The sequence below is a fragment of the Canis lupus genome, chromosome 17 (assembly GCF_003254725.2).
Source record: "Canis lupus dingo isolate Sandy chromosome 17, ASM325472v2, whole genome shotgun sequence".
Lineage (NCBI taxonomy): Eukaryota > Metazoa > Chordata > Mammalia > Carnivora > Canidae > Canis > Canis lupus.
Window position 1 is genome coordinate 57,323,438 of NC_064259.1, and position 26,871 is coordinate 57,350,308.

General features: G+C 55.3%; 2 protein-coding genes across 4 annotated transcripts in view; one reads left to right on the top strand and one right to left on the bottom strand.

Annotated features, from left to right (window-relative positions):
* LOC112664089 (D-3-phosphoglycerate dehydrogenase) lies at positions 1–26,745 on the bottom strand. Of its 2 annotated transcripts, XM_025453326.3 has the most exons (12): positions 26,455–26,745; positions 21,720–21,871; positions 19,909–19,974; positions 16,083–16,137; positions 15,884–15,982; positions 7,840–7,972; positions 7,224–7,372; positions 5,603–5,755; positions 3,354–3,486; positions 2,297–2,427; positions 1,218–1,455; positions 1–301 (listed from the first exon to the last, which is right to left on the bottom strand). In XM_025453326.3, the coding sequence occupies exons 1-12, from the start codon at positions 26,590–26,592 to the stop codon at positions 147–149; spliced, it is 1,602 nt and encodes a 533-aa protein (XP_025309111.1). In that variant the 5' UTR covers positions 26,593–26,745; the 3' UTR covers positions 1–146. The 2 variants fall into 2 exon arrangements, with proteins under 2 accessions (XP_025309111.1, XP_025309110.1); XM_025453325.3 differs by lacking the exon at positions 26,455–26,745 and having other exon boundaries at positions 21,720–22,140.
* The window catches only part of LOC112664092 (phosphodiesterase 4D interacting protein), a 400,486-nt gene that overhangs the window by 249,216 nt on the left and 124,399 nt on the right, over positions 1–26,871 (top strand). The gene's annotated exons all lie outside the window — the stretch shown is intronic.

Consider the following 26,871-nt stretch of genomic DNA (forward strand, 5'->3'; position numbering starts at 1 on the left):
TTGGGCGTAGGCTCTTTATTGGCCGCTTATCACTTCTCTGTAGGGGTCAGCCAGGGTCTGCAGAGTAAGCAGTGTCAGCTGAGGAATGTGGACCTCCTCTCTCTGGATCCCAGTGGCCAGGTTTCTTCCGAAAGGCCCCCCAGAGCTTAGAAGAGGAACTGGAAAGCCTCGGTCACATGTTGCTTCCACGCTTCCAGGCTGGGCAGCAGGGAGGAGATGCCCATGACGTGCCAGGTCTCCCCATCTGACACCACCGAGGTCTGGTAGGACAGCAGCTGCACGCCTGCCTCTGCCAGGAGGCCTGGGAAGTAGACGGGAAAACCGCTGATTGGCACAAGGCAGGGGGGGAAGGAGAAAAAGAGGCTGGGAATGGGGTCGGAACCCGTGGACCTCTGTGATCAAAGTTGCAGTGGAGGGTGATGGGGTCAGAAACAAAGCGCTAAGAGATGGAAGAACAGGGCATCTGCCCAGCTTCCCTCACTACTCAGAGACCCTTTAGGAATCCCCTGACCATCACGCAAGGTAGGGAAGGAATGAGCCAGCCACAAATTGCGAGAGCAATCTCCTGCCATGCCGGTCATCAGATTTATCCAGACCAAGAGCAAAGGAGAGAAACAGGGGAAAGTTCCTTTGGTCAGTTGGCAAGGATGGTGAAATTAGGCCTTTCGAGGTCTGTGGACACAACCGCCAAGCCCGGAAGTGCTCCAAAACTCCCAGTGGGCCGGTGCCAGGGTCCTGAGGCAGGTTCAAGATGCCCCCAGCTGCTGGAGCACCCGCCCCAACATGCTTTGTTGCAGTCAGGCTGGCCCCCAGGGCCTGCGGTCAGAAGAAAGAAACCTGCACCCAAAGGCCTGGAGTTCCGAGACGCAGCCCTGCAGGCAGGTGCACGCTGTGTGCTGACCGCGGTGAGCAGGCCGGCTAATAGGGACTCTGGGGCTCTAACTCTGCCGCGGGCCCTGACACAGGAGAGAAGGCGCTTGCCCTCTGAGCTCTGCATCCATTTCCCAAATGTTCTGGGAACGGGCAGGACAGATCTTCTGTATGCTACAGAAATGTGCTGAGGGAGGGGGTGGGACTAAAGGAAGCAAAGGTCCAGGAAGCCCAATCCCTGGAGAGGACCCCCCCCCCCCCGCCACACACACACACACACACGCACACACACACACACGCACACACAGCTTCAAGGACACGGGAAGCCCTCCGAGACCCCTCCTCACCAATCATGGTGGGCAGCATCTCAGGAGGAGACGGCTGAGCCCGGGACAGGAGCAGGGGCAGGCCCCTGCGCAGAGGCACTTCCGGTCTGAAGACAGCTCCGTTGAGCGCGTGCAGCACAGGTGTCGAGCCCTGCACCCAGCCCGCCGCCTGGTAGGGGGCACCTGCCAGGGCCACGGTCAGCAGGCATTCCCCACAGCCCTGCTCCCCGGGCACAGCGGGGTTGTGGGAGGTGGTTACCTGCAGGGAGAAGGCGAGGACGCAGTTAGGCCTCCCAGCTGCATGGCCTCTCCCCTCCGCGGCCCGAACACCGCTTTGCGGAGCGCCAGCCTGGCGGACACGCTCAGCCACTGGGGCTGCAGGAGAGGGCCCAGGGCTCTGCCCGGGACAGCCAACGCCCGCCCTCAGGGGGCAGGAGGGATCTGCGGGTCCAGGTGCAGGTGCGAGCTGGGGAGGAGGAGGAAGGGGCAGCCCGGCCCCTCCGGCTCTCCGCTCCCGGGCAGGTCAGTGGCCCAGTGCGGCGGGGAGCAGGGGGGGAGCCCCGGGAGCTCCGCTGCCCACTGCTCCTGCCAGCTGCCCCCGGCTCAGACGCAGGCTGGGATCTCACAAGGGAAGCAGAGGGGAAGGCACCAAAGGGGAGGCGCGGGGCTGCGGGCGCTCAGCAGCTATGCGGAGCTTCCAGAACTGGCGAGCTGATCGAGAACCTGGGTGCCGGGGCAGAAGGAGCACGGGATGGAGCCCGAGGCGAGCGTGCTGGGCGACCTCCAGCGCGGCCGGTACAGCCCGGCTCCGGCTCCTCGTGTCCCTCAGCTGTGCAATGGGGGCGCCGCGGCCCCTGCCGTGCACAGGGCACGCCTACACAAAGCACCTGCAGGAGTATTTCGTTCACTCCTAGCAACGCTCCGAGGAAGGCAGTACTCCCGCTGCTCGACGGGGAGGTTCGGCTGCCCGGCCGGCGGCCGGTGTCAACAGCGGGACCTGCCCGGGCTCCCACTCCAGGAGCAGGGGCGAGCAGGCTCTGCAAAGGGAGGGACAGGGGGGCGGGGCGGACAGGAAAGGAGCGGTTCCGGGGGCCACGCACACTGAGCCCGGCCTCTTGCACCAGCAGCTTGGCGTTCACCAAGTTCACATCCGCCTGACTGGCAGTGTCCTTTAGGAGGCCGACAATGACTGCAGGGCTTAGGCAGTTGCCGGCGTTCTTCAGGGGCGTCCCTGGGGACAGAGAACCTACAATAAGGTTGCTGTTTGTTGAGCAGCACAGGAGCGGGCAGGGCGCTGACACCCAGCCTTGGGTCAGGGACTCCTCACTGCCCGGGGCCCAAGCCCCAGCCTGCGGGCCAAGTTCCGCTTCCCTCTGGAAGGCACCCAGTTCCCTGCCTTGCTTCCTCTGGGGATCCCGCAGCTCTGACCTCCCCTATTTCTAGCAGCGCCCAGGTCTAACCACCCCCAAGCTCTTCCCACGTGAGCAGATGCTCAACGGGCCACGAGGAGGACCAGCCTCTGCGGGTGTAGGAACTAGAGCCCTGCGCAGTCTCTCAACTACATCTGCCTACGCTGGGCCCACTGGGAAAGTGGCCGGAGCCTGCAGTCGCAAAGGGAGACCGAGGCCACTCTCTTTGCTCCCACCCCCAGCTGAGCAATGCTCCGGGGACCATCAGCTCGCCTCAGGACCCACCTTACCTTACCGTGTCACGGGGCACACCCTGTCCCACCACCCTATCTGGCACACCCGCCCCGACTCTCACTTTACACGTGAAGAACCCAGGTTCAGACAAAGGGAAATCTCACAGCGACAGGGTCAAACCCAGAATCAAGATCCTGTCCCTTAAGCTGGGACTCCCTCCCCCAATCCTACTGCCTCTCCCATGAAACTGTCTCTCATGGAGGTTTCTCTTGCATGCAGAACACGTGCATCTTAAGAATACTATACAATCGTGACTTGTGAAAATCACACGTATTTCTTAGTATTTTCTGGACCATCCCCTCTGTCCCCATTGGGTAGCGAGTGAGCCCTATGCAGACAGAACAGGGGACTTGGCGTCACAAGAGCTATGTCCAGTCCTTTCCCAGCCCCTCGCTGTCTGGGACCTGCTACAGACACAACCCTCTTCCCTCCCTCTGCAGTGTCCCCAACTTACCCTGTGTTACCACCTGGATGGTCCCTTTGGGGGATCCAGCCCAGGCTTGCATCAGCGTCCCCAGAGCTTCTGCGAGACCAATCCAAGGCTTGGTGTGTGGAGAGAAGGCACTGGTAAGGGCCTGGGCATTCACCTGCACAGAACGGGGAAGCAGAGCTGAGGTCAGCACGAGGCAGGGCAGGGCTCCTGAGCACAGCTCCACAGTGGGGAGCAGAAGGCACAGGGCTGTCCTGGTTTCGGGTGCCTGGGGTGGGGAGCGTGGAGACCACTTCCGTTAGCCACCACAAGACTTGTGCCTTCAGCTTGGGAGAGCTGTAGAGCCAGAAAAGAGCACAAAATTGCCAGAAGGGAGAAAAAGGCATTTTTCTGCACCCTACCCCCACAAACTGTGCCCACCTCACCCCTTACACAGGAGACCGGTTGTTCCTGAGATGATGGGTCTGGACACCACAATAGGAAGGTGGTCTTTGACTTAAGATGTGTGGGGAGTGGGGAGTCACGGATCACTGGGACCTAGAGGGGTAGGTCGCTCCAAGACGCCTTCCCTTTTACTTTACACCTCAATTAAAAAAGAAAGTGGGGGCGTCTGGGTGGCTCAGGCGGTTAAGGGACTGTCTTCTGCTCAGGTCATGATCTCGGAGTCCTGGGGATTGAGCCCTACATCAGCTTCCTACTCAGCCGGGAGTCTGCTTCTTTCTCTCTCCCGCCCTCTGCACTTGCTCAGCACTGGTTCCCTCTCTCTGTTAAAGAAATAAATAAAAGCTTAGGAAAAGGGGATCCCTGGGTGGCACAGCGGTTTAGCACCTGCCTTTGGCCCAGGGCGCGATCCTGGAGACCCGGGATCGAATCCCACGTCGGGCTCCCGGCATGGAGCCTGTTTCTCCCTCTGCCTATGTCTCTGCCTCTCCCTCTCTCTGTGTGACTATCATAAATAATAATAATAATAATAAAAAAAGCTTAGGAAAAGAAGAAAGTGAGTGTTTACACGGTCATTAATCACTTTGACCAAATATCACAATTTGCAAAGCTGGTTTCACATATTTTTAATTAATTAATTATTCATTCATGAGAGACACAGATACAGGCAAAGACACAGACAGTGGGAGAAACAGGCTCCTCGCAGGCAGCCTGATGCGGGACTCAATCCCGGACCCAATTACGCCCTGAGCTAAAGGCTGAAGCTCAACCACTGAGCCACCCAGGTGTCACTGGATTCACATACTCTTTTTTTTTAAGATTGATTGATTGAATGATTGATTTATAATAGACATAGAGGGAGAGAAGCAGAGACACAGGAGGAGGGAGAAGCAGGCTATAAGATGGGAACAGTCTATGCTTCCATTTGATGGAGCCGGTGGTAAGGAGCCCCCTTCACGAAAAGGCCTGGACCGCCACCACCACCTACGGACTCCATGGTAACCCCTGAGGGCTGCAACAGTGAGGGCAGAGGCCTGCCCGGCAAAGGGCTGCAGAGGGACAGGTGCAGCCTTGACTGGCTGGCAATGGCCTCGGTCCCAGCACGGCACCTGGGGAGAGCTGCTCAGAGGAGAGATGTGCAGAGGGAGTGAGAAAGTGTCCCCCACACTGAGGAGCCGCGAGATGCAGAAGAGAGAAGGGAGAGGCACAGGTGGACGGGCCACGTGTTGTGGTTGAGCGCCGTCCTGTGGGTCCTTCAGGGGAGTAGCTGGCTCCCCTACTCTCTCGGGGTGTAGCAGGCAGGGTGGCCCGGCGAGCTGGGCTATCACGCCAGGCCTGGCAGGCTGAACAAAGCACCCTGTGTCTTTCCTGCTACTGCTCTGTCCTCAGCAATGAAAGTCCCCACGCCGAGGGTCAGCCAGGAAGGTCAAGGACCAGCCCCGGCCCCCACCCGCCATCCCCACGGCGTCCAGCATCGCCCAGGCCACGCTCCTCCATTCTCAAAGCATGTGGAGAACAAAGGAGCCTTTCTCTGGAGCCCGGGCCCTGGGAAGAGCCACAATCTCTGCACCAAGGCTACAATACGGCAGGGCCGAGCCGCCTCCCTGCAACCAGGCTGCAACTAGGAAAGCTCGGGACGGGGGCTCCCGCCGCCCCACCCAGAAGCCTGGCTCCAGAGGAGGCCTTATCTTCTACCCCCAGGGCCGAATCTGGTCAACACACCACTGCCCGCCAGAGCTGTCACCATGCCCCAAACCGGACACCACCCGCCCTCCCGGGCCTCGGCTCCTCCCTCCGACCTCCCGGCCCCAGGCCCACTTGGCCATACTTACGACGCCTGCCAGAGATTTCCCCTTCACCATGTCCACAAACTGGATGGCGATCTCTTCCCCGCAGCGGCTCTGGGCCTCCTTGGTGCTGGCGCCCAGGTGGGGGCAGCTGATGACGCGCTCATGCTCCACCAAGGCTCGGTCCCGTGGCGGCTCCTGCCGAGAGAGAGACACCTCTCGGTCGCCTGCCCAGGGAGGCTGGAGGAGAGGCGTGGGGCCGAGGATGCCTTCTACTCTGGTTCTACTAGAAGGTTCTACGCCTTCTGTCTCTGGTTTCAACAGCCGGGTTCCTCGTCAACACCTCTCTACAGCAGAGTGGACAGGGCTAAGGACGGGATGCACATCTCGGCTCCCCCGCTTAGACCTATGTGCCTTTGGAGAAATCTCCACCTCTCTGAGCCTCGGTTTCTCCATCTATAAAATGGGTGAATACTACCCAGAACCAAACACTGTCGTGCAGACTGCACCCCAGTAATACAGGAGGTGCTCAGCCAGTGAAGCTACTGTTTGTTACTGGTTTTTGCCTCGAGCTCCCCCTCGCTCCTGAATCCTTGCAGCACTTCCAGGCCCTCTGCACAGCTGTCCCATCCTGGCTCTCACCACGACAGGTGGTCCACCTGGGCACCTCTGCCCACCCCCTCTGCTCACTGAGCACAATGTATTGCCCCTGGGAATGTCTCTCAGGCCTCTTGTCTGGCCACCTGGGCCTGGGAGTGCTGTGCACTTGGTAGCAGGTGCCACGAGAAGGCCAGAGACAGGCAGGGGAAGGTGCTGATCAGGGAATGTCAGTACAAAGAGGGCCAGGCGCACGTCTGCCTTCCAGAAGCTTACCATCTAGTTGTGAAAGATGACCAGGAGTATAAACCCTGCGTGCTCAGGACAGGGAATACACAGTGAGGGCAACACAGTGCTCAGAGAGGGCCGGGGACGAGCCAGGGCCCCACCGCAGATATCCAGCAACCCTCCAGTGCCTAAGCCAAAATCCCTGCTCTTTGCCCTGGATCTGTGATGCTGGAGTCCAGCTGGAAATGCACTGTCCGTCATTCCTCTGGTGTAAGGTGGGGGGGTGGCTCGGGCGAGCAACGACGGGGTCTCTGGCTCCGACAGAGAGACTGGGGGAGAGCAGCCCCCAGGGCACAGGGGACCCCTTCTGGCCATTCGCCTCAGGCTGCCCTCCCTCCCCAGAAGACACGAAGGAAAGGAAAGCCAACAGACACTGGGCAGAATGTCTTTTTGGCAACGGGATTCATTTCATCAGAGACCTCGGTCAATAATTAAGAGACCTTAAACCCGGCCCCAAATGCTCTCTCTCTGCCGCAAACCCTAAGCCTCAGAACGGATGTGCCGCACGGTCCTCCCTGCAGTCATCAACAGGACAGCAGCGCAGGGAGCCCGGGACCAGGAACTGGGTCCTATTTAAAATCTGAGTTTTGCAAAGACCACCCGGCGGCCTGTGCACCGCACTCCGGAGGGCTCCCCAAACCACAAAGGCGTTATTCTCGGCAACATAATTCCTCCTGAGTGCCGTGGAGGCCTCCTTAAGGCAAAGACCTTCTTCGTGCACACTGGGCTTTCTCGGCCCTGGGCCCCTTGTCACCGCTCCTCTCCTCCACCAGGCACTCACCTCTGTAAACACGTCCAGCGCGGCACCAGCACACTGGCCAGAGCGCAGGGCCCGGAGCAGGGCCCCCTCGTCCACGATCCCTCCCCGAGCGCAGTTCACCACGCGCACCCCCTTCTTGCACTGGGCAAAGGTGCTGTCGTTCAGCAGGCCTGCAAGGAGGGAAGGGCTTTCCTGCGGCACCGCTGCCCGGGACCCCAGCACCAGTGCCAGCAGCCCTCCCTGCCTCGTACCAGCTCCTTCCCCACACGCCGACAGCCTCTCTGGTCTCACCTCTCCCTTCTCACAGGCTAGGGGGCAAAGGCCCTGTTGTGGATTTAGACCGAACTCAGTCTAGAAACATCCTAGAGTCCCGGAGATCCTAGTGTTTTGAGTAAGTCCCGGAACCGGAAAGGCCAGCAGCGGCCCCAGCAAACACCATGGGGTCACGGGTGGTACGTGTCGAGCCATGCATTTCCAGCTAGCTCATCCCTCCTCCGTGGGATGCAGGATCAGCTAGCAGAGCATCACTCCATGCTCGAGGGCCCTAGTCCACATGCCTGCGGAGGCCCAGGCTGAGGGCCCACCCTTCTCTGGTCTGTGGCTTCTGTGGCCGACCCACAGGCAGGGACGCACATACCTGTGGTGGAGGGCAGCAGAGGTGTGTGCACAGTGATAAAGTCACAGAGAGGCCAGATCTCCTCCAGGGGCAGCTGCTGGACACCAAAGGAGGCCGAGACCTCTGGCGCAATGATGGGGTCGTACCCTACGGTCTGGTCAGAAACGAGAGAGAGACGAGCAAATGTCACTGTTCCTTACTAGTACTGGTATCATTATGATGGAGGCCATTTATCGGGCATTTACCAAGTACTACTGCTAAGTCTGTCCAAATACGGTAATACAACAAGGGTTGATACTATTCTACTTTAGAGCTGAACAAAGTGGGGCTCTCTATTTAGGAGGGGCTGGCCCAGAGTGTGAAGGGAGTTTGTTTACCTCCGAGTTCTTAACCATGAACAGATGCAAGAGCAGCGTGTGTGTGCGTGTGTGCACATGTGCGTGTGTGAGGTTGGATAAGGGGGAGCTCAGAACCCTTAGCAAACAGGGAACCCAGGAGAGGCAGGACAGCCACGTGGGGAGCAGAGACACACTACACTAGCAGGGTATAACCAGGCGAGAGAGGACAGGTTGGCCACAGCCGAGGACCCTCAGGGCCGGAGAACAGGCAGGGGCCCTGACTCTTGCACAGACTGAGAAAGAAGTAGGTTGGGGCAGCGGTGCAGAGCAGGGCAGGCAAGGAGACCAAGACCGGTCGCTGGGGAGGAGTGCTGACCCGCCAGCGGGCAAGGTTTGGTCCCATCCTGAAGTGCCCTTTCAGAAGGCTCCAAATGCATCTAGTCTCGGAAGGCATAACTGGGTGACTCACCACACAGAGGCCTCAATGCTGAGGACGGATCCTTTCAACAGGGCAGGAGTGACGGGGAATAGGGAGCGAGGATCAGGAGGAGAAAAAAGGAGGCACCAAGGCACCATAGAAGGCACAGGTCCCAGAAAGAACCTTCCTCTGGGCAGATCCCTGCCTGCCCCGATTTACCAACGAGGAAACTAAGGCAGAGAGGTGAAATGATTCAACCAAGGTCGCATGGTTGGCAGATGGTCGAGTGTGGATAAGAAGAATGTCTGGATTTGGAAGCCTGCACCCCTGGTGCCCACCCTTCTAGGTGGGGTGAGGTCAGGGGGCTCACAGCCCCACCTGAGCAACCGGGTAGAGTCGATGGAAACATGTCCTGTATCAGAACAGTGTCGGGCACCAGTCACACATGTCCTCAGCAAGGGCAAGCCTCTAAAGGTGATCAAGCCAGCACCAGCAGCTGGGATTCGAAGAATCCACAACCACCAGGACGCAGCCACCTCTTGACACAGCAGAGACATAATCCACTTTCTGTCTGGTCACCGGGGAGGCCTGCCGCGGCTCCCTCCTTCGGCTTGGCCGGGGCCGCAGCACCCACTGGGGGAAAGAGGCGTAGGAGCCTTAACAATCTCAAAGGCATCCGTGTCCTCAAGAAGGCAGGACGCAGCTGCAGGAGCCAAGGGACGGACGCTGACCCAGGAGACCTGGACCTGGGTCCTCAGTACGAAGTGAAGGAGCTGGGTGGATGATTTCAAAGTCATCGCCTGCTCCAACACTCAGTCATTCAATATTCCTTGAAAAGACAGTTCTCTTAACCCTGAAATGTTAGGGGCGAACCCCAGAATGTTCAGAGGCGGCCTGGTACTGAACAAAAGGTAACAAGCAGAACAGAAGGCCTAATACTGGAAACCGTCATCATGTCTGTGTGGTGGAACTCATTTTTGTTCTCCTTTATGCTTTCCTGTGCTTTGTAATGCTCCCCTGCTCATCATGAATTTCCTTGTGGGAAACAGAAAAGTCATCTCGAAAATACTGGCAAAGAGGATTCCTGTGTAACCAATTCCGCCCTTGCAGAGAAGAGACTGACATGGTCGTGAATGAGGAACAAGTTTCAGATCACAGTTTTCATCATCAGCCTGTGGAGGAAGCAAAGCCAAGGGGGAGATTTTGGGGGAGAGGCTGTAGGATTGAAAGCTCACAACCCCCAGCCCCAGTGGTCATTCCCCCCTCAGCTGTAACCTACTCGTTTCCGGGGGAACAAGCAGCGTCCAGGGGAGGAGAGAGGATCCCTTACAAGTGCTCTTTGTCTGCCAGCTCAGGGCTGCCTGGAACAAGGGCCCTGTTCATCTATAATCCAGATGTACTTCGTTCATGTGAGCGGGGGAGGACGGGGACCGCCAGCAGAGGTCACAGAGCTGACCCCGATGGAGGCGAGCTCCCGCCACTCTGGGGCTTGGGGCTCTCGGGAGTCCAGAAGCAGCACGGAGCGCTGGGAGGAAGGGTCCCGTGGGCGGAGCCAGGCCTAGTGCTGGGTGCCTGCACCCTGTGCTGGGTGCCTGCAGCTGGTGGGGAGCAGACGGGGAAGGAGGGGACCCGCATCCTCCACAGCGGTCAGCAGGGTCTGACTCAGCTGTCTTTCTCTTGTTCGGCTGCAGACAACTGCAGGGTAGAATTCGGCTGAGAAACGGTTTTCAGTTTTCACTCGGGAGACCCAGGGCAGATGGCAGCTGAACACAGCTAGGAGCTAGGATTCCTACACCAGGAGACCACGTTGCGGGGAGTCGAAAGAGTATATGGTTGGGCCCAGGGGAACAATGTCTGAGTAGGGTCCTAACGCACCCTGGAACAGGTCAGATGTCCCGATACTCACACGTTGCAGCACTTCCAGGTATGTACCCTCTGAAGACTGCCCTACGGAGGAGCCTGAGGGAGAGCCACCAAGGGGTTCTCCACCTGAATCCCAGCCTCAGGACAGGCTCCTAACGCTGGGGAGCAGGGGAAACCCAGCTTTTCAAGTGGCGCTACAGAGCCACGTCCTAGCTGGTGTCATAAAAGACAGCCTTGTGAGGATGACTACACCTCCCCTGGGCCTCTGGCTTAACAGTGGATGCCTGAGAACAAGGAGGCTTTCACGGTGAAGGGGTTCCAGGAAAGGAGCCTAATCATCACATCCTCCTACTGCCTCACAGCTAATTCTTCGGGCTGAAGATGAGAACTCTCTTCCCTTCACACAATGACATCTTACTCAGAAACCCACTATAAAAAACGATCAGAGCTGCAGAGGTGAAGGCCCAGAGCCCTACCACTTACTCTCTCTCTCTAGGGTCCCATCCCCATGTCCCTAAGGTACCTTCCCAGAACTTGGGGCTCTGGGAAGAATGTAAAAAAATCAGTACTCTGGCGCAGTAGGAATTCCAGTTACCAGACTGAGCTAGGAGCATCCTGAGGAGATTTCATCCCGAGGAAGGTCGAGCACAGTGACAGAGCAGAGACCGTCTAACTCACCTGGATCAGGCATGAAGACAGTGGTGGGGATGCAAGACAAAGCGTACTAGATCGGAAGTCAGGAGACCTGGAGCTCAAGCTGGACTCCACCATTTACCAGTCCTATTATCTCAAACATACCATATAACCTTCCTGGGCCTCAGTTTCCTTGTCTGTAAACCTGGAATAAGAATACTGACCCTGCAGGGGTCACTGCAAGCACAGTCTCTGACACAGTAGACCTCAGTAAACATTAGCTGGGCCTGAGAGAATTGGTGACATCTGGTGCCTCAGGTTCAATGTCCATCCCTCTGGGATAACTTCAGATTCATCACAACACGGGCCACCAAGAAACCGTTAGGAGATCCTGGCCTGTTCCTCACAGGAAACCTTGGTAAGAGAGTGCAAGGCTCAGTTGCTGGCTGGCTTGGCCTGCTAACACTCTAGCGGGCATGCTGGCATGAATGAGTTGTGTCTCCAGAGTGTACAACATAACATGTTCAGCAAATGGGTTGAGAAAAAGCTCCAGGCAGAAAGAACACCATGGAGCATCAGACTCAGATGACTCCGACAACCAGCAGGCTGCAGATGGCCAGAATGATTCTGACACCCACATCTGTGCCATGTGGCTCAGAGCAAGTCAGGTAGCTCAGGTGGCACGTGAAGATTCCTCTCCAGGCCTGTCTGGTTGGGATGGGGGCCTAGGTGGGCTTTCTCTCCCCAACACACAGTGCCCCCGCCAGGTGCTGTGGGAAGCCAGGTGGCTGAGCTCCCTAGCAGAGCTAAGGTCTAGGATCCCCGCTTCCCTGAGGGAGCAGATAGTGACAAAGAAGGGACGGGAAAGGAAAGGGGGCAGTCCCTACCCAACGTCTGAGCACAAGAGGGACTCTGTTGATTGCTCCTGTGACACAAAGGGGTCAACTCTTAAATCACGATGTTCTGGAAGGGTTGGATGTTAGTTACCCAGCCTAATTAGTGACTAACAGCCTAGGGGACAGATTTTAGCCCAGGGGACATCCCAGGACCAGGGAAGGAAGGGGTGATCAAAATATCTTCACGTGCTTTGCAGCACTGCCCGAGCCACCCAACCAGAACTACTCAGGGTGCCCTATGCCTTCTGGTCCCACTCTGTCTTAATTACAGTGTGCCCACGAGTTACTGTAACAAACCACAGTCCTTAATAATTTTACTCTATTTCCTATGATCACACAAAAAACTCCCTGCTAAAGACTATTCCGCAGATAAAGAAACTCGTAGCCCATGGGCAATGGGTGCTCAGAGCTATGACAGCTTTAAAGGCCATCTGCTTCTACCTCTCTGCCCATGCTCACACCTCGTCCTCACATACTGGCCAGGTGCTTAGCCAGTCTCATGTTGAGTATCTGCAGTACTGGGAGACTAACTCTCTCATTCCATTTGGGGCCAGCTCTGGCTAGAGCTCTGTCCCCCATGGCTTGTACCTACTGGTCCTCCTTAGATCCACTCCTTGGGGAGCATGACTCTTCTATAGAAGAGCTAGTCGATGGCCTCCCAAGTCATGACGGGGCTGTGACCCCAGTGCCTCCAATCCTTCCTTAGGAAGTACAGACCATAAGGAATGTCACCGTCCCTGTGCTGGAAGTCATACTTCTTTTAATGCTACCAAAAGTCACATTACCTTTTCTATTAGCCATGCCACTGTGAACCACACTGCGTTTCTGTCAACCCAAGGTCCCCTCCCCTAGAAAAGGGTTTTAACAACACCTCTACATCCAAATGTGTTTGGTTGCTTTGGGGGCCCATATAGAGGGTCCTGGTAGGTATCTTAGCTCAACTTCTTATTAGGATGCCCAACCTTGCTAGCCTTCTCACATCATTTAAGATATGATTCCACAGTCTTAAGAATTAATCACCTCCCCCTGCTTCCTATCACCCAGACTGCTGATGAGAAGGATGGGTAAGGCATAGCCCTGCATCATCCTGTACCATCTCCCTTCAGACTGAGACGGAGCTATCCTTCAACCCGTTAGTAAGCCTTCGCACCAAGATTACAGTCTTCATCTTAACCCCAAGGGTGTCAGGGAAGATCTCACCAATGTCTCACTAAGTCCACATTTCCAAACAATCTACACATCTGTCCTTGAGGAAGAAGCCAAATAAAAGCAATTCGTCCACACAACAGAACCCCATGGAAGAGTTTACAAATAGGGTAAATTTATTTATTCCAAGATCTACGTTTTACCACCATGTACAGTATTGTATTTTCTATAGGCATAGACTCCCCCCCCCCCCACACACAATGAGAAAGAACTCTATGTGTTCCACATAAATGCACAGAAAAAAGTCCGAGATGATACACAGCAAACTGATGTTACCTCACAGGTGACTGGGAGCAGACCAGGATTGGGGTGGTAAACAAGGAGATGAGGATCTATATTTTAATTTTTGTGAAAATCCCTTCACCTATTACATGACTAAAATACAATTTTAAATCATCCAGGTATAAGACCCCTAAGTATGTCCATGACGATCGGTTTAATATTGGCTTCTAAAGGGAGAACAAGGCCAATTTAAAACAACTTGTGCTTAGTGAACACTGAGCATGGTTTCCTGACTGGATGCTGATAAACTCTTTCACAGCCTGTTTTAGAATCTTCCCTCCTTGTGCTTTCGAAAATCTTGCTTCCCCAACTGTTCAAACACCAACTGAGGAGCTTTGGATGATGCAGGTCCATAATCTGTCTGCCCTGTGCAAAGTTCATCTGGGCCTAGGTATCAGTTAGGAAGCGCAGTCAAAGTGAGCCCTGAGCGTGAACAAAGGCCACTTGGGCCACTGCAAAATGACCGGGGCTGCTGGCAAGGGCAGGGGGCGGGTGACCGTTTCAAGGTGTGTTTCAGCGGTTTATAAAGATCATGTCCCAGAAGCAGGATAGCCTACAGGGACCGGCCAGAGATATCCAGACAGAAGAACCCCCGAGGGGAGCAGTGACGTGCTGCAACATACAAAAGCATGCAAACCCTCAAAGTCACGCTGGGAATTCGGGCGTGTCGTGTGAGGTATGCCTGGACACACAGAATGACATTCATGAACAGGTTCTAGACGTTTCTGATCAAACACATGTCTGAGGGGTGTCAGCCACTTCCACTGAGATGCTCAGAATCCATATCCCTCCAAGCCTCTCGGGAGCAGCCTGGCAGCAGCTGAGTAGCTGAGCACAGAAGCTTACTGATCACGTCCCTCACTCAGCAAACGAGGTGGGGCTTTTTGTCTGGGTAAGTCACTCCCCCAAAGTCTCAAGTCCTTGATAATGAAGGCTCCTGAGCAAGCAGAGTCCAGTGAGCTGTGGCGCTGTGGGGAAGGGGAGGGAACTTAACAGAGGAGCAGCTGGGCCATACAGCCTGTCCCCAAGTCTCTGTCTCATCAATGAGGCGCTCACCTGTCTGAGTATGGCACTCCGAGTTTTACTTAACCCCTGGCCCCTGATTTTAGAGGATCAGAATTCCAGGTGAGCTAAGCCTTTACTTTAATCCCTCACAGAAGAGGAAGAGAAAGCTCTCCTTGCAGCACAGGGCACCTGGCCAGCCCTGCACAGGAGGGACTGGCTTTGGTTTGTTCTCATGATCAGTGGATCCTGCTGGGCCACAGGCCCCTCTCCGGGATCTAGAGAAACGTGCGGAGGCTTAGGAAGATGTCTGGCTGATGTAAATAAGTGTGTGGGGAATAAGGACAGGAGGGAGAGGAAGATGTTCCGCGTGGTGTAATGGGATGCCCTCCTGTTTACCTTCCATTGCTGGAGGCCTCAGCAAAAATTCACAAACTCCTGATATCAATATAAAAATTAAGGGTTAACCCGTAGGGTTCCCTTTAACTCTATGAAGCTGGGGGGACAAAGAAAACGGGAGGAAGAAGGAAAGAGAAGGGAAATGCCAGAGCAGCTCCATGTAAAGTTTTCTAGAAATGATCTGATTGTCAAAACTGTTTTTTTTTTTTTTTTTATGTTTAACGAAAGCCTTCCTGGCGGCAGCTTGAATATATCATCCCCCCACGGCAGAGAGGGCACGAGGAGTGAACAAGGAGATGTCTGCTAGCACACCTAGCCACCCTGCCACCCGCCCCTACAGGTCCCCTCCCATGGCTCTGGGGCCACCGCTCTGCAAGGTCTCCTGGCTTGGCCTCAGGGTGTGGCACTGCTCTCGATGACAGCCTTCCCTTGACCAGAAGAACCACTGAGTTCCCAGAATAGGGTAAAGCAGGGTCCTGGAGGGAAACAGGGGTCAGGGAGAATTGCTGAGAAATGCGTGAGGTGCTCCAGCCACCACGGGATTAACATCGTGTCACGGCATTTGTATATGTGCTGCCGAAGCGAGCACATGTGTCACGGCATTTGCACAATCATCTTGCCGTGTCTTCTGACTGTGGAGTGGAGCCAGAAGGTGGATGGATAACGGCCCTGCTATAAGGCTGCAGATGTGCTCCTGTTTTTCGGAATTATCACAGGCAACAGACACAGCAAAACAAAGAGCCCTTGCGGCAGCAGAGGCGAAGCAGCACAGGATACGAGCCCCTCTATTCCGCTGGGACTCAAGGCAATTACTGCCCCAGAGCGGAGGGACCTCCACCAAGGATGCCCGGACTCTGAGGTCAGGCCAACTTCCCTGCCCTCCCCGGCTACACCGCCTACTTCGGTAGAGGCTCTGAAGGAGGGTCAGCCCCTCCTAGGAAAAAGCCTTTACCTTTTCTCAAGCAAACCTGCCTCTCTCAAAACTGCTACAGGGAGCCCCACACCAAAGGGCCTCACCGACCTCTTACCTTCATCCCAAAGGACTGCATTCGAGTGGCCACCTCTCTCCCAATTCTGCCCAGGCCAAGAATTCCCAGGATCTTCCCATTTAGCTCTGTTCCCATGAACTGCAACCAAACAAGCAAGAGGCAACGCGGCCAGAGTAAGCCCCGGGAGTGAGGCCTCGGGCGCCGAGCTGGGCGGGACGAGGCAGGACTGGCCGCTCACCTTCTTCCTTTCCCACTTGCCGTCCTTCATGGAAGCTGTCGCCTGGGGGATGTGCCTGCAAGGACAGACAGGTTCAGTGGGCCCACATGGGAGGTGATGTGAGGTCTGCACAGCCACCCTCTCTGTCAGTCAGTCATTCCCAGGGCGAACCAGGCTCAGGCTGGTCTAGAGCTCGGGTACAGAGACCCGGAGCGGAGCAGAGGAAAACCTGTCAGGCACACCTGATGTGGGAGCCCCAGGATTTCTGTTCCCAGCTGGGAGTCTGAGAGTCAGTCAACTGCTGAGTGACAAGCATGTAGAAAGCAAGCACCAGTCCTCCACGGTTCACAGGGATAACAAAATGGGGGTGTTGAGGGGCTCTGAGAACATCCAGTGCTCCAGAAGTTCACGGATTTTCATTTTCTTCTTTCATCCAAGCCCGCAACCTGCACTTTCCACCGTATCAGCAGACAGCTGGGTATTTCCCTTCCTCGAGAGTTCCTGAAACCCCAGCAGTCTCAGGCTGCACTGGAATGGGGGGACGGGATGCTATAGTCCATACCACCTCTTCTCCAAACCACCCCCAGCCCAGCCTCTCTCCTCTGATTGGTTAACACGGTGGGGGGGGGGGGTCTGAGTCTCCACGTGTTTCTGGAAGGGACAGAGGCAGTTAGGGCAGAGTCAGAGGTGAGAGGACAAGATTACGTCACGTGGGATGTGGTCACCCAGGCTTCTCTGGAAGAGAATCCGGGAGACAGGAAACAATGTTTAAAATGTTTAAGGAGTCCATGCTCTACTTTAGACACTCCATGAGACATGCTTGGAGATGCTTTAGCGCATGTAACGCTCACAACAACTGCGTGGAGACAACTGGGGACTCAACATCTTGCAGGACATCACCCCATCGGAAGTAGTTGAATGGACTCAAAGAACATTCCCAGCAGTGAGCCTCCTCGGTATTTAAATGCGGTCTTTCCTGCAGGCCACAAAACTCAGAGTGGGGTGTGTGTGTGTGTGTGTGTGTGTGCGCGCGTGTAAGAGGGAGAGACTCCAACATAATGTCCCTGTAGGTCCATCGCGGATTTCTTATAAAAAAGCATTCTCTCATGTGTACACATCGCCAGGACATGCTTCCATCTGCGAGTCCAGCTGACGGGGGATCTGTGCTCCTGGGATCTCGTGGGCAAACTCCCAAAGCCTCAGTAACAAGCCTCCTGGGGAAGAAGCTCCGTCACCGGATGGTGGGCTGCTCTGGTCCATCATCCTCAGTAGAGGGTCCTCATTTCAGGAATGTCACAAGGACAATGACTTGCCTTGAGGAAGTGCCCCCTTCTCAGCAAGGCTACCCCGCTCACCTGCCCCTGACCAAGTGAGACAGAGCCCACCCGGCTCCTCTCAGGTCTGGCTCACGTCCTGCTCTCGGCCCTCCTGGCCCCACGGTGCCATCTAAGAGAGCTGCATGTGGCACTGTGGGGCACGGGATAGCAGGCCGCTCAGGGATCCTCTCCAGGCACTTTGGGGTCCCCACCGGGCCAGTTTGGGGAGGACCATGGTGTGGGGGAGGGGCATCCCAAGAACTGAATGGTAGCCATCCTGACTTAGAGAAAGAGAAGGTAAGGTGGGAGAGATGACTTCAAAGCAGGTTGCATTCTCCTCTTTCTTTCTGTGTCATTGTTCTGCTCCTAGACCTCAGGAGCCCCTGCTGTGAGTTCAAAGTCCCCCACTGTGAGGCCCATGCAGGCCCCCTCTCCACCCACATTGCTTAATGCTCTCAACCTTCTGTCCAGAACTCCCACTCTGCTGTTGCTGCCCTGCTGGAAAAGCAGTCTGAGCAGACACACCAGAAGGTGTGGGAGACTCCATTCCTCCTCAATAGGGTGCTTGTTTCTTAGTTTTGATGCATCTTTGATGAGTGAGGTCATTGGGTGAGAGGTTGGAAATGGGCCGCTGTCTTGAAATCATTCCACTTTATCTACTCTCTTAAAAAAGCTGGTCCTGCAATAGGAGAAAAATGATTTCTGGCTCCCAAGCCTTCCCTTCCACCTCCAGAAAACCAATGAGAGAATTAAATAGATAGAAAGCTGACAGATCAGTCCCTAACTCAAAAACAAAACCAAAAGCAGCACTGAATTTAATAGCACAAGTGAAACCAGGGCATCGGGCTTCTCTGGGAGAAACACGTCCAGCCCAGATGTTGTGGGAGATCCAGACAGCCAGCTCCCGGACCCCGTCCTGGCTGGGTCCCTTCTGCTGTGCACGCTGCCCATGCTCTTTGCTTTCTCCAGTCTCCTCTCCTCTCTTCACTGGCCAGTGAGTAGCAGTGAAGACTTAAGAGCTCAGGTAGAAATCTTGGGGAGCATCAGAACAAAGGTCAGCTCCTCCAGACCCCGTCCCAGCAGGAGGGAGAACAGGTCTCCAGAGGGGAAAACAGTAATTTCTTGGCCCCAGAAGCTTCAGGCCTGAGTAGAGAGAGAAAGAGCCCTGGCTGCCTGGGTCCCCTGGTTTAAGCATCCCAGGCTGTGTGAAGGGACCTAGTGAACTCCCTGCCCTGTCCACCGGCCCCTCGCCCTTCCCACTGGCCACACAGGTGCCTGAATTGCCTACTCGACAGCAGGGCTCAATGCCATCATTTTCTACCCAATACAGTAAGGCTCATGTACACTCTGTGCCACAGCCGGTGGTTCTTAGGCTGTGCCCTCTACTCAAGAGCCCCACACCCCCAGAGTTCCTGCTGGAAGAGCAAGACACTTCCCCACTTGAGTTCCCTTGTGTTAAGAATCCACAGGTTGGCACAGGGATCCCAGAGCAGTTCTTACTCCATCCTATCACAATAAAGATCTGAAAGGTTAGTGACAGAGGTAAGCCCGGGGTCAGAACAGTCAGTGAGGGACACAGCCCAGTGGGGGGAATCCAGAGAGAGCTTCCTTGATGAGCTAATACTCGAGCTTAATCTTGAAGAACAAGAGTTATCTGGATAAAGATGATGGGGAAGACTTCAGTTGAAAGTTATGTATTGATAATTCAACATTGGTTCATTGTTTGTGACCAATGCACCATACTAACGTATGATGTGAATAATACGGAAGACTGGGTATGACATATGTGGGACCTTCTATCTTTACGACTTTTCTTTATATCTAAAACTCCTAAAATAAAAAATTAGTTAAAAAATCCCTATGCCAAATTTCATCCCATACCAATGAAATCAGAATTTCTGGGGTGCAAGTCAGGCATTAGGAGTGTTTTAAGATCCAAGATGTTATCAATGTGCAGAAAAGTCTGGGACCTCTGGGGTATGAGAAGTCTCTGAGGCATGGAGGTTGCTACACTTTGGCATTAATTCACTCAATAATGTTCTGAACTAAATAAAAATGTTGCGTGTTGCCTCTGTTTTATAACCTGTGTGAAGTTGTATTTTTAATAACGAGTGTAATAAAGTACTAGAACGACTCGGAAAAGAAATGATGATGGAGAAGGATATTCCAGGGAGCAGAAACCATATTTGTGAGGCTTGGAGGTGCAAGAAGCCGGAGGATGGCGTGGACACAGGAAATGACCAAGGAGGAGAGGAAGATGGCACATAATCATTTTCTCGGTGAGCCTGCTCCCAGGTAAGGAGCAGCCATGCCGAACGCCCCCCCCTCCACTCATTTGTGAGAAGCTGTCTGACCTTTGTGTGCCAGGACCACTGTATTGAATGTCCCATAAAGACGGGTGGCCTCGAAAATTCTCGGCTGTCTGCACAGTGTCAGGCTGAAGCGTTTCTACCCTTCTTCAGGGCACGTTATTTGGGGAGTCGTAATCATGGACACAGAAGAGGCTGCCTCTGCTGAGAAGATGGACTTACCTGGCCAGGCACATGATCATCCCGCAGGTGAGCTCTGCAGCACTCAGGCTGTTCCCATTGGGGGTGCTAAAGATGGAAGAGGAGAGGGGATGTCAGTGCGTCCAGAGCCCATCTTCCCACTCCTGTCCCAAGAGAAGGCCGTGAGTGAAGTGTGCTCAGGCTCCTGCCCCCTCTGCTCACCTGCTCTTAAGTCCAACCCCCAACCCGCAGGCCTCCAACCTGGCCTCTCCGATGGACACCTGCCCTAAACCCAGGGGAGGGAAACCCCCTTGCCCTGGCTGCATGTTTCACATGGAGGGACTTCAGGTAGAGCAACACACTTGGCCTCCTACCCACACTCCCTTCTCCCAAGGCAGAGAAGTGTCTCATTCGATGGGGAGATATGTGGGTGGCTCAGCATTTCTCTTCCCTCTTGTTTCAGGATCTACCTGCCCACCGAAACCACAGATTCCCGCTACTCTATGCCATTGATCTTACTGAGGCTGTGCAGAAGATGCGTGAGCAAGCCCGTCACATCACGTCAGCCCACTGCCTACACACCTTCACCTAGTTGCCCAGCCCAGCCTCTATCAGTGACAAAGCTAGGATTTTTATCTTCACCTGTTTGACTTCTCCTATTTCTCAACAAGTTCCAAAGTGAGAACGCTTCCTCACACCTTAATGCACAGGGCCATGTTGACAAGGGCCATGCTCACTCTGCCCATTTCACAGAAAGGAGAATACAGCTGAAATCCATGAATCTATTTTTCTTTTTTCAAAGGCTCTCTCACTCTTTTTTTTTTTTTTTTTTGGTTTTTGAACTGTTTAATAACACACATGTTTACCTTTTTTTGTCCTTTTTTGGATCTATTCATTTCTGGAAATGAAAGTTACAAGGAGGAAAAGGCAAGAGATCTTATCCCCCCAAAAAAGTCAAGAGTAAAGGATTCTCAGAGTTTGTCTTTCTACCGAGCTTCCTGCCTAACCCTGCGAACAGGCTGTACTAGGATGTAGGAAGGGGTGCAGGGCTGAGGGCTCTGCCTCTGTGTCCAGGGGAAGAATGTAGGACGGGTTACCATTTAACATTTCTTCGGTTGGATGTTGACCTCAGTCAGATGACCGATCAGTTCACCCATGCTCTGTAAGAGGAGAGAAGGGAGGGGAAATTTTTGGGGACGCTGAATTTCCTGAGAGAAGGGAGAAGGCTTGAGGACGAAGAAGTGGGCAACAATGACCTGGCCACATCATCTAAGGGCCAGCCGGGAGCCAGGAATGTGTGGCCCAGCCCTGGCATGCAGTCACAACCTCTGCTCTGAGTTTCTGCAAAAACAGCCCTCACCCTTCCCTTCTTGGCCCTGGAGTGTGAAAGAGAAACTGCGACCCTGGCTGCTGAAGGACAAGGGCAGTGAGGAAAGGAAAGGATGTAGAGCCGCTCAACTAGCAAAGGCTGTGCATCTGCACAGGGCAGAAAGCAAAGCAGAGCCTAGGAAAACCCTGCTCCAGACACAGCAGCGGAGGGGGAGGAGTATCCCTGGAACAGGGGATGCAGATGGATTCACTAACAAACATTCTTCTAATTCCCCAACCAGGCTGCAGCGCAGATGTCTGTGGGGTGGGTTTGTCCAGTGACTTGAGATCACAAGGACAGCCTCCTCCTCAAAAACCTGGGGAACCAGGACGCTGTGAGCGAGACCCGACTGTCTGGACTCCGCCTGGACCAGGCATCCTCGTGGGAGCCCTTCTTACTCTGACCCGGTCTTCACTAACCCAAGTGTCCCCCTCCCCACTCGTGGTGAGCCTCTACACCCACCCCCGGGGGCTTCGCGACTTACTTCATGACCAGAATGCCCTTCCTGGTTGCAGCCTCCAGGTCCACATTGTCCACGCCTGTGCCAGCCCTGCCCACCACCTGGAGCTTCTCTGCTGCGTTGATGACGTCAGCAGTCACCTTGGTGGCCGAGCGGACGATGAGGCCTTCACAGTCCTGGGGCAGAAGACACTCTTGTCCACAGCCGGTCTTCAAGACCGCCTTGCACCCATTCTGCCAGAGTGGGAGTCCCTGCATGCCGGCCGACTTCGGATGTATGTGCGCAGAGAAAAGAAGCAGACAGCATATGCATCCGAAAGGGTCTGCCATCAGGCAGGCCTGGGGTCAAATCCAAGCTGCATCCCCCATGAGCTAGGATTCTGAGGTTTGGCTGCCTTGAGTGTGTGAGGAGGAAGTGAGAAGTGATAGAGAGAGCAACGGACATGCGCTCTGGCCCTCCTCAGAGGCCATCACCTCCTCCACTGGGCCCCAAGAATCTGGCCTCCTCAAGCGCTTTCTCCAAGGCCACCAGCACCCTCCCCAAACCTTAGGAATCTGCCTCCCACAGGGGTGGCTGCACGCTCTCCCGCAGTCCACCCACCTCGTGCTTGCAGGCCCCAGGACAAGCACAGAAACGGCACTACCAGACTTCCACAGGCACAGCCTTCGCCATGGAGGGATCTCCCTCAGGACTGTTACCCTGTGGTCTCTCCACACTTTTCCCACAAGGGTGGTGTCCCTCAGACCAGCTTCCTTTGAAGCCAGGAAGTCTGAAGAGTCTCCAGTCAGACTAGTGCAGATGTTCATTCAGAGCTCACCTGACCCAAGTAGGGCATCTGCCTTTGGAGACTCCCCTTCAACAGACCCTGGTCCCACAACCTACATGGCCAGGGCCCACCAGCCTTCAAGGTCGCTTAACACCCTCCACTACCCCCACTTCATTCAATTGCATCACCGATCGAGATATTCAACCAGCACCTATTGATCGCATCTACTGGCGGCCTATCTCTGTGACCCCTCAAGACCCCTGCACTCCTGGGTACCACCCCCTACTCCGGTCAAAGGTCATCCCTCCAAGACTCCACTCCAAGATGCCTGCTCCTCTACTCTGTTACGCAAACTGGAGGCCTTTGCAAATCCTCCCCCTTCCACGGTGCAGTGTGCTGTGACTACAACTTTCTTTTCTCCAGGGCTCTGCAGTCCATTTTGGCAAATCTCAAAACTGCCCCCATTCTGCTGTCTACTGCTCTCTGCAGCTGCCTTACAGCTGGAAAAAGGCAACGGTTCTGCTGGATTTATGGCTGTTCTAAGCAAACTATGCTAACTCAGCAGTGGAAAGCCATTCACGTTTCTCAAGTTCAAACATGCCTCCTTTCCCAAGGAGGACAGGCTTGGCCTTGAGGGTAATTCTAGCATGGCTGGTGCCTCTGACATAAATCATAAGGAAAGTCCAATTCTCCAGGTCATTGCTGCTCAGCTAGAGAATGCAGGGAGGTGTCGGTTGGCACAATATGCGAGAACCTGATTTAGGAAATGTCTATTTAACTTTTGCAAATTAAATCCTAGTGCAAAAGGCCGAGAACTTGCTAACTTTTTTTCAAATGTTTATTTATTTATTTTTGAGAGAGAGAGAGAGAAAGAGAGAGAGAGAGAGAGAGAGAGAGAGTGCACTCAAGTGGGAGGAAAGGCATAGGGAGAGAGAATCCTCAAGCTGACTCCCTGCTGAGCACAGAGGCTGACTGGGCCCTCAGTCCCAGAACCCTGAGATCAGGACCTGAGCCAAAATCAAGAGTCAGACCCTCAACTGAATGAGCCACCCAGGTGCACCGGAACTTACTTTCAAAAGATGGACTCTTGCATGGACAAGTTTCCCATTCTTTATCCTTTTTAAAATTCTGAGCCAAAAATAACAAACGTGCTCAGTAAGTTAAGTGCATTATTAGCATGTGGCTTATTGGCTATTTTTTTGCTATTCAATAAAACAAAGAAAAATGTATGTATCACATATAGCAAGGGTATTATTTCATGAAACTTTACTGTGTGTATTGTACACATATGTATGTATATACCGAGTTATGTTGTATAATGAATTTCTTCTCGTGGGTCGTGGTCAAAGTTTAAAAACCACGGATACATGGTAAGATTTAAAGGTTCCTGCGTATTAGGTTTATGTAAGATGTCAGATCGGCTGACGGAAGAGGAGTCCCCGGTCTAAGAGTTTGTGAGTTCTGAACACGATGCTTTACTCTTCTAAGCCAGGGTTTTCTAAACTTTTTTGAATAAGACTTATGGTAAGAAATATATGGGGACACCTGGGTGACTCAGTGGTGGAGTGTCTGCCTTTCACTCAGGTCATGATCACAGGATCCTCGGATGGAGTTCTGCCTATGTCTTCTCCCTCTGCCTATGTCTCTGCCTCTCCCTGTGTCTCTCATGAATAAAGAAATAAAATCTTTTTTTTTTTTTTTAAGAAAGAACGAAACATACGTTTAGGTTGTGATTTTATACTCACAAACTACACAGACAGCACAACTGCCCATATAATTGAAACAAATTTCCCGACACACTACTGATTGCCTATCTGCTTTGCTTCCTGATATTTCTTATTCTGGTTTTTAAAATGCTAATCATGACCCATTAAACCTACTTCGCTCCCCAATACTGTACTGTGACCTGCGTGGAGTCTGAAAAGCACCATTCTCAGGGGTAATTGTACTTCCCGACCATGGAGTCAGTGAGAGCAAACTGTGCCTGCCCAGAATACCAAGGAGTGGGAAGAGAGGCCGGGCCTGGGCAGGCAACGAGCTCCAACTTCTGTCAATATGAAAGATTTAATGGGAGAGGGCAGGGGCCACCAACTCAGACACCTCCCCACCCAGAATAAGAAGACATAGTGTGGACACGAGGCCTCTCCAGGTTGAGTAACTGGTATTCTGACGTGAACGTTTTACAAAGACAGACAGGAAGGCTGGGGGTTCCCAAACTGCCCAACGAGGCCGCCAGCCAGTAGCCAACAAACACCCCTCCTCGCCTGCCAGGAGATTTCAGTGCCTTTAATATATCCTCCAAATTGCTGCTCCAGATCCCAGCAATCCACCCAGCCAACTTCCCAACTTCTCGGAACCCCTCCACTAGAGGAGAGGCCTCCAGTTCCTCTCAATTCTGCCTTTAACATCCCCCCCACCGTCCCTCTCTCAAAATCCTAGAAATTAGGATTTCTAATTTCCACAAGAAAGCTGCAAAGCCCTAAGTGAGGCCACTCATCCCACCCTGTTGCTCTGGCGGAGGGAGGGTCAGAAGCTGGTCTAGAAGCCACTGCACTGCCTTCTGGCCATTGCCCTGAGCCAAGGCCACTGATAGCACCCATACAAAAGAGGAGGTGACAAGTGTGAGGTGCCTGCCTCCCATCCAGTCCTACCGTGTTCCAGGATCAGATCCCAAGCCCCTGTCCCCCACCCCATTCAGGCTAAGCACCCGTCTTGTTCCACTTTTGCAGGGGAGGTGAAGGGGGAGGCTAGGCTGCTGGGGGTCTCACTTGGGGCTTTGTCTGTACTGTGTCATCTGGTCAACCCTGGAGCGCTGGCCAGGCCCCCTGACTGGTCCACAAGCCTCTTGAAGGCAGGGCCGGGTCAGCCGCTCCTCCAAGTACAGGACAGTACAGGGTTACTCTCTAAGTCACCAGATACAGCACCGGCGCGGGTGCGGTGGGGTGGGAGGAGGGCAGCCTCGTGGAGAAACACAGCGGCAGGTGCCAGGGCAGACAAGGGAGCGCAGTGGGTTTCCAGCACCGTGTGGTTCCAGCACAGCTAAAGCGACTGCAGCCGCCTCTGCGGTTTTTCAGTCAAGGGCCCCTCCAGGGAGAAAATGGAACAGGTGCATGTGCGCTGGGGCCGCGGGGTCGTGGGAGCTGGAAGGTGGGGTGCTGGGTGCAGGAGCAGAGCCAAGAGGTCACGCAAGAAACGTCCGAAGGCTGCACGAGGCAGCCAGCCCCACAGGCCCCTTACAAACACGCAGGGAAAGATCCGAAGTAGATTGCGCCAACTTTGAGCGCAACGAGCTGGCCCGAGAGGTTTGCTACGACGCAGAGACTCCCCGGGGGCTTGTGGGGTCGGGCTCATCCAGCTGGCCATTCCTGACCGCGGCCGAGGCCCCCGGGGAGGCGGGCAGCGGGAGGTAAGTGAGCCGGGATCCCGGGGGCGGGGGTGGCGGGGCGGCCGCAGGGGCGGTCCTAGGACCGGGGCGCCCCCGCCCGCCCCCTTCCCCCGAGAGCTCCCCGGAGGCCCAGGGGCGGGGAGAGCGCGCGGCGGTCTTGCATCAGACGAGAGGCGGGCGCGGGGCTTGCGGGCCTGGCCCGGTCGCCTGGCCTGCGCTGCAGCCCCTCCCGCTGCCACGGGCCAGGCTGGGGCTCCGCCGGCGCCCCCCACGGAAAGCTGGAGCCGCAGGCCGAGCCGGGACTAGTCGGAGGGTGGCGGTCCCCGGGCTCCCCGCGCCGAAGCCTCTGCGCTCCCCGTCCCCGCGGGCCGAGAGGCGGCGCCGCGCTGCCGGGGCCACTGCCGCCGAGGCGCTGGGGGCGGCGCGGGCATCCCGCGTGCAGCCCGCGGCCCGGTGGAGCCGCCCTTCCTCCCCCCCCCGACCCCCACGCGGGAGGCCCGGGACTGCCCGGGGCCGGGCAGGGGGCGCGGGGGGCGCGCTGGCCCCGCCGTTTCCGCAGGGGATGCCGCCGAGCTCGGCGGCTCTCGTCTCCCTCCCGCCCGCCTTACCCGCAGCTCGGCCATCAGCTCCTCTTTGCTCAGGTTCTGCTTCTCCACCACCTGCAGCCCTCCATCCTGCAGGATCTGCCGGCAGCAAGGGTCCAGGCTGTCACTGATGAGCACTTTCCGCAGATTTGCGAAGGCCATCGCGGGCGTCAGCCTCGGGGTAGGCCGCCGGCGGGGCAGGAGCACCTGGGGGAGAAGCCGTGGCTCAGGTAGGCGGGCTGCTGCCTCCGGGCGGGACCTCGGCCTCCCGCCCCGCGCTTCTCTCCCCTTTCTGCGCCTGCCGCCTCCAGCGTCCTTCTGATTGGACCGAAACACTCAAACTCTCGGTGACTCCGCCTCGTCCGCCCGCCAGAGCCGGATCCCGCCCACTTTATTATTCTCCAGCGACGAAGTTCTCAGTCTCAGCCAAAGCCCTCCCTA